Genomic DNA, 7531 nt, shown 5'->3' with positions numbered 1-7531 from the left:
TAATATCTTGCACTAAAACAGTTCTAGACAGCAGCAATGGTCTAACTTTGAAAAATCACCAAAAATTGTAGAAATTGAATTAGAAGTTAAATAAAATATGAAATTAAATTTTATTGAGTCTCGTTTTTCATAGAAAAAATTGTTTAAGCAATGAGATTGTAAATTGTGCGATATAACAAATTTAGTTAGACAAGGTCAAAATGATTTTGGGTTCCCCTATTCTGACTTTGGAAAATCATAAAAAATTGGAGAAAAATAATTATGGGTTTAAATTTATATTTTTAGAATCTTGAATGAGTCTATTTTTAAGAGAAATAAACGGGAACATCATTCGAATTCTGTACAAGGAGATAATTAATTTTTAGTGAAGAAGGGTCAGAATTGTCAGACAGCAGAACAGAGGTGGCTTTAAAGAATAAACTGTACTTATTGGCTAAACTAAAAATTCTTAAAATTTTATGGTAAGAAGATATGTAAGTATAGTTTCAGGAAAAATTAGCGAATATTAATTTCGAGTTCTGTAGCTCAAGATATAAATAATTTAGTGACTCTAAATCAAATGGATAGTTTTGAATATAAATATAAGTAAATAGTGAAATTATTAATAATGTTATTTATAGCAAGTTATGTAAATTAAGGATGAGAAATGGAAAGGAGGAGGAGAAAAATATGTATGAATATTTAGCTAGCATAGCTAATTTTCATGTTTTAGGCTTAGGGACTAAATTGAATAAAAGTAAAACTTTATGGGAAATTTTGTAAAAATGTTAGATGACCAATTTGAATGAAATGGATTATTTTATTATTTAAAATTTCAAAATTGAATGAAATTATTAATTTAGTTTAAGATCGGGGAAAAATATATTTTAAGGATTAAATTGAAAAGTGTTGAAATTATGAAAAATTCTGATATTTTATAGAATTCATGGGTTGTTATCAATTTGTATGAGAATAACGGCTAGAAATAAGGATTAAATTGCAAGAATTTTATTTTTTTGAGCCTAAAGATGAAATCGTTATTTATTTAAAAATTTAGGGATAAAATGGTAATTTTGTTTAGAGCATTAATTGAACATATTAGAACATGAAATAAATGAAAACGACGATCAAATTTATTTATAAAGATTCGGATGACTCGAATACGAGACTTGAACGTAAAAAAGAAAGGATATCGGATTAATAAATTATAAACATGAACAAGCAACGAAGTAAGTTAGTGTAACTTGAATTGTATTTTTAAATGCATGAAATATCGATATAATGATTTATCTGATTTATGTTTATGAAGAAATGGCAAGAGAATGATATTTATCATGACATGTAAATATGTGATTATCTTTGATACGTTGATACAAAGAAATTAAGTATAGTGAGACGAGTAATAAATTCAAGTAAAACATATCGAGAAAAATAAGTACGTTTAAGGGACAATATGTTTGATTTTAATTGGTTCCAAATATGAACGTTAGATGAAATAAAATATTTGATAAATAAATCAGTAATTCCAGTAATGCTCCGTAATTCTATTCTGGTGACGGATTCGGGTTAAAGGCGTTACAGGAAAAGCTCTTTCTTTGGTAGTGAAAATTGAAAATCAATGGCGAAAATGTTAAGGCTGGCATCGAAACTATTGCTTGGGCTAACGTCAAGGGAGATCCCATTATAGCCCATTCATCGACACCTGTTTAGTCAGAACTCCTACTTGTGGCAACGTTATGAAGCTCCAAATCAAAATCGACAGCAAAATAGCAAAAACAAAAATACCAAATAGCAAGCATTCAAAATCAAACCAACAAAAAAAGAAGAAGAATCCCAAATTGGCCTGCATCAAAAGAAAGAAGTAAAAAAAACCTATAAAAAAAAGAAGAGAATCAAAAGAGAAGAAACCCACACCCATTTCGAGTTTTACGGGTTGGAGAACTTGAGCCACCAATTTGATGATCTGAGTGGTCAAGAGTCATGGTTGGTCGAAGAAAAACTGTGGTCGGAATATGGTGATGATTTGATAGTGAAAACTTATTGGGAAATCTGAAGTGAAGTTTGAGAAGAGGCAGAGAGGAACCATTGGTGATGATGGTTGACCAAAGAAGGCCATGAACAATGGCAACTAGAGTTAAGAAAAAAAAAAGGACATAAATTCAATGGATAGCAGCGAATTGGATAGCTAGGGTGTGTCCATTTCTTCTCAATAAGTGAGATTTTAGGAATGTTGGTGTGATTAAAATTCTCCAAAAAGGGTTCATGATTAACATCAAAAAATAATAATTCTCGATACGCCAAAACTTTTGATAAAAAAATAGCAAACCATCATCACCTTAAGCTTTGGTTAGATGCATATTTCTATCTGCATCAGTGACCTCTATGCAATAATATGAGCTCAACAAAGCATTCATCTCGCTAATGATACATCTTTCCACCTCAAAAAGTATGTGAGACAAATCATTCCGACCCTATGTAACAAACAAAGTCGCAAAATATCTCCATGCTATGTGCTCTACATCCTCCCTTTTTGTCACACAAGTTCCTTCCTCACCCTCCAACTCCATCAATGCGATTGATTTGCCTTTGAAACAAAGTGAAATTGTGAAAAAAAAGTCACATTTCAATCACACTGCTTCAACCAATTCTCCTTTACTCTTTGCTCCTAGTATAGTTCTTTATCAGCTTTTAGACTTAATTCTAACTTATCCCTAGCAACTTCTTGCAATATGTAAGAAGAAGGATACAACTCACTCAAACCATTAAGTCATCGTTTTAAATTCTTGACCTTCCTTCCCTTACTAATCTTCAACGAGTTTGGAAAGGACGTCACCCCTGTTACTCTCCCAAAGTTGTCGGACTTCTATTTCACAGTCTTCCTCTAGCACCCAATCTGGATCAAAATGGAAAGTCTCATCGGTAGGTGAACGATGTCGCGCCATCAATCCCCATCCTTTGTTAATCAAACCAGAAACACCCTAAGGTAGATGCTGCATACAATAATCCGGGGGAACAAACTCCACTAGTTTAGATTAGCCTCTCCCTTCTATTGTTTTCTTCAAACCTTCTCTTTTTCCAAGTAAGCCATTACCCTTTGAAATCTTAAGTTCCTTCATTCAACTTCGTTCTTGTTTCTCTTTCCTTCCTTCAATTTTCAGATCGTAGTCACTTCCCATTAATGCTTTCTCCATAATTCAATTCCTTCCTATTTTGAAAATTTTACAGTATCCAATATAAATTTAGACTGCCAATTAATTTTTACATTATAAATTTATCAGATTCAATTATTTCACCTTTAAATCATATTTAAAATTTATTGGTTTCTTACTTACAAAAAAATAAATAATTAGATTCTCCAAACTTATTCTGATTATTTGATTTTTAAAATAAAAAAAATTACACGTTTTCTCACATAAAGGAAATTTATTTGTAATTTGTATTTGCACATGTTGCAGTCATAAATACCATTAAAAAAACAAAAAACGTGATAATATATATAGGAAATGATAAAATGCAAAACGTGTAGGAGCAAAAATTTTCCACTCAGAGCAAATTCTTTTCCCTAAACTCATTTCTCATTAAAAAAAGGGGGAAAACAGATCAAAATGATTAAAACAAAAACAAAAACAAAAAGGCTCAAGAGGCTATTGAGCAGTCACATTTCTGGCATTCTGCCCATAGCCTCGTACATAAATGATAGAACACTTTCAAAAAAAAAAGGTGTTTTGCCTACCAGTCTCTCACGTCATAAAATTGACTCAAAATAAGCTAAATATGATATTGATCACACTATCTAGCAACTAGAATTAACCAATCAAAAAGTACAATCCTATCCCATTTCTACCAAAGCCGACTATCGAAAACAACCTGATTTCATTGAGAGCCGTCTTCAGTTGCAGCAACTGATCCTTTCTCTTCAATGGGTTTTGCATCTCCATTCGTTGCATTTACTGCTTCTGCTGTTGATGCAACCGTTCGTTCTGTCAAGGCTGCCTCGACAGGTTTTTCCAATGTCTCCTTTGCCATTACTGGGTTTTCTCCTTTAGGTTCCCCACTCAGACCCTGTGAATGTTTAACCAGTTCAGGAAACATCATTCATAAATGTTGTTTGGGGGGGGGGGTGTTAAGAAACAAGATTTGGGCATACTTGTTTTTGTAACAGCTGATGCTTAGCCTTCCTCTCCTGGATCATCTTTTGACGGACCTCGTAAAATTCAAAGTCATCAAGGATGCATGTCTTGCTGGAATGGTCTTTGAAGATTTTGAGAATTTGCATCCCTTGCTCAAAATTAACCTACAATAGCCACAGTTGTTTTACAATGAGAAGGATGAAAATCAGGAAAAAGAGCTAAAAATGCACACACTCAAACAAACATACAAAGAGAGATGAAGAAATTACCTCCTGGGTATCCCTGCTATTAGTTACAGGTTTGTTCTCATTGTTCTTAAGAGTTACGTGCCTCAGTGAAGTGTTCGGGACATCCTTAACAATGTGCCATTTCACAGGGAAGCAACCTGTCCACTTGTCTTGTTGCCAGTATTCAACAGTTTTGTTAAAATCAACAGCACCTACCATCTCAGCTAATCCGACAAATTGTCCACTGGTATTAACCTGGAAAAAATGAAGGCTTAGTTAAAATCAAGCAAATCATATACTCGGTAAATCGAGACAGAATCCGGTAATGTTTAATTATACTCACCGAGAACAATAGAAATATAGGGCAGCCATCAGGCTTCTCCTTGGCCTCACAAAATGATGCATCAAGTTTCCTGTTTCCGTTAGGTGTACTGGCCCACACATTGTATTTGATGCTTTTGTGCACATCATCTTCACTATAGGATTTAATGACAAAAAACTTTGCATCCGAATAACTTCCGGGGAAATCTTCTTTATTATACAGCTCCATATCTAGAACAAGAGAAACACCATTGTCCTTACTATTCTCCATTGGTGGAAGGTTTTGATCCTTGACGGCTAGTGTTGCTGTTTCAAGACCATCCTTGTTCTTACACCCTTTTACTCTAGGCCCTCTGTTTAGCTCATTCAAACCATCCATATTCTCTTTTCCATAACCTTGGAACCTGTACTTGTTGTTGCTGCCAACATTATACCAACCTAGTCCTTTCTTTCGAGCACCATACCCATATGATCCAAAACCCGAACCACCTCTGTAATGACCGTAGGCCATATTGTTAGGGTACATGTATCCATATCCTTGGCCTACACCCGATGATGGTCTTACATTGTGCAAATTCTGCATGCATGTTCAGATCATTAGAACAGTTAGGTCAACCGACAATATACTTGCACGACATACAATCTACACAATAAAGCAACTTGGACTTTGGACGTACCATGACATGAGGGAAGGTATGAAGATTCTGATTCCTGCCAGATGAAAGGTTGCTTGTATATGAAAACCCACCATTTGCAGCATGTTCGGATTGTCCATTACAAGACATTGACATATCTAACCAAGGAATCGGTGACTGAACCCCATCATAGCTAAATCTAGGATCCGGATAACCTTGAGATAGATTACCTGATGACAATCCTCCTCCTTTATAGAAAGCATTCGGATTTAGAGAAGAGCTCTTCAAAGTTGATTTTAATGACCCGGATCCACTATTACCACTTGCTACAGTGCTCAAGTTCCCTTCATTTGTTTCAACAGGTAAAGAAGCTTGATCAACTGCACTTGGAACCTCAACTTGAAAAGCATCGGCCTGGCTAGTTTGCATAGGTGGTTGATAATAAGGATTTTTCGGATAATAGTATTCTTGTAGCGGCATAGTGTATGCTCCATATGGCATATAACCATATGTTTGAGGATACATATAAGAGCCATTATCACTGTAAATATCCTGTGGATAGACATTAAACCTTATCACATCGTGCAACTAGTATAGATTCCAATGCAACAACACATTATCAATTAAGAAAACATTTCATTAATCTAAGTACTACCTTCTTGACAGGTTCGGGAACTTTTGTGGTCTTGACCTGTGAATCCAGAGACAAATTCTCCATTGAATTTGCAATTTCTGTGATTGTAGAGGTAAAGGATAAAAAGAAAATCTGAGAATTTAAAATTTTAAACTCATCAAAGTTAAAATATATCGAAAAATACATATCACTAGAAGCAATAAACGAAATCATAACTTGAAAGCTATCAATGTCACATAAATCACCCTAGAGATTTATCTCTATATGCAAATAACAGCAAACAAAGATCCAAAGATTAAAAACAACACATTAAAATTCATAGATTCTTAGATGAAAAATTTTAGGCAGAAATGACTTAATTAACCAGCAACCAAAAAATTAAAACACCCACACACCCACACAGTAAACCCTACTAAAACCCATCTACAGAAAAATCAAAGAACAGTTTCAGCAGAAAAGATCCAAAGAAAAAAAATCAAATTCATGAACTTCAAAAACCCATCAGACCCAGATCAAAGAACAGTTTCAGCAGAAAAGATCCAATGAAAAAAAAAACTTTTGAATGAACCTCAGAAAACCCAATAAAGACAATCCCCCGCCCCTACCCCCTCCTCCCCCCCCCCCCAAAAAAAAACAAATATGATTGAGTTAACACCTCAAGCCACCATGAAAAACATCAAGAACTAAGAAATCAGAACCCCAAAAAAATATTTTTTTCATTTATCTACAAATCTACAAAAAAAAACAAAGCATACCCAGAGGAGTAAAGTTAGCAAGGATACGATCAGAGGTGGCCATGATCAAAGATCAAAGGGCTTAGATTTAGAGAGAGAATGAGAACTATGATAAAGTGAGGAAGGAGAAAAAGAAAATTAACCCTAGGAGCAAAGAAACATATTTAAAGGCGTGGGCCGCGAAGAAGGGGTAGCCGCCAAAAACCCAAGAGCCATAGGTGAGTGCCTGAGTGGGGTTTAAGAAATATATGAATACACTACACAAATATATTCTCCTTTTTAAAAGATATTTTATTTTATTTTCTATTTAAAATTAATTTAATTTTAATTATAATTTAAAATAAATTAAAATTAAATTATATAATATAAAAAATTAACCATTAAATAAATATAATTGGATATATCAATTTAAAAATTGTGAAAAATAAAAAAAATTGATAATATTGGACATAATATAGAAAACTTGAACACTACAAAATATAAATCATTAATAAATTAAAATATAAATATATGAATTTATATTTTGATGCATTAACAATGAATCAATAAAAGTAAATCGTTTAAAATAATTTTAAGTGGATTTTTTTAATAAAAAGCGGATTTAATTTTAAAAATTAAATGATTTATAAGATATAAAAATGCGTAAAGTGAAATATATAATATTATAAAAATAACTAGATAGTTATTTAATATATAAATTTAAAAATTTTAATTTCATAATATTTGAAAAATAAAATATATATATATTGATATATTGCTGTGTCTTAATTTCGTTTTTGAAGTTAAAATTTTTTACAGTTTATTTATTAAATAAATAATTATCCTAAATATTTTGCTTTTAACAAATGTAAAATTATTTAGTCTGTCCAAA

At 32.7% G+C, this 7531-nt stretch overlaps 1 protein-coding gene across 3 annotated transcripts; it reads right to left on the bottom strand.

The window, feature by feature from the left end:
• Window positions 1–3535: 3535 nt before the first annotated feature.
• Window positions 3536–6899, bottom strand: LOC107894596 (YTH domain-containing protein ECT3). 3 transcript variants are annotated; one of them, XM_016819861.2, is made up of 7 exons: window positions 6709–6899; window positions 5948–6024; window positions 5335–5844; window positions 4680–5234; window positions 4379–4591; window positions 4127–4273; window positions 3536–4041 (listed from the first exon to the last, which is right to left on the bottom strand). In XM_016819861.2, exons 1-7 carry the CDS (start codon window positions 6722–6724, stop codon window positions 3853–3855), a joined length of 1707 nt encoding a protein of 568 aa, XP_016675350.1. In that variant the 5' UTR covers window positions 6725–6899; the 3' UTR covers window positions 3536–3852. The 3 variants fall into 3 exon arrangements, with proteins under 3 accessions (XP_016675350.1, XP_040931061.1, XP_016675344.1); XM_041075127.1 differs by having other exon boundaries at window positions 5948–6058; window positions 6682–6878; XM_016819855.2 differs by having other exon boundaries at window positions 6682–6878.
• Between the last annotated feature and the right edge of the window lie 632 nt (window positions 6900–7531).

The sequence above is a fragment of the Gossypium hirsutum genome, chromosome A08, assembly GCF_007990345.1.
Source record: "Gossypium hirsutum isolate 1008001.06 chromosome A08, Gossypium_hirsutum_v2.1, whole genome shotgun sequence".
Taxonomy (NCBI): Eukaryota; Viridiplantae; Streptophyta; class Magnoliopsida; order Malvales; family Malvaceae; genus Gossypium; species Gossypium hirsutum.
This window is presented reverse-complemented; position numbering and strand designations above follow the sequence as displayed.

Bases quoted from the DNA above. Each gene is read 5' to 3' on its own strand.
- LOC107894596 (XM_016819855.2), bottom strand. From the start codon at position 6,724: ATGGCCACCTCTGATCGTATCCTTGCTAACTTTACTCCTCTGG. The intron at 5,845-5,947 runs GTAGTACTTAGA...GTCTATCCACAG, and splicing joins TTCCCGAACCTGTCAAGAAG to GATATTTACAGTGATAATGG. The intron at 4,042-4,126 runs GTATGCCCAAAT...AAACATTCACAG, and splicing joins ATCAGCTGTTACAAAAACAA to GGTCTGAGTGGGGAACCTAA.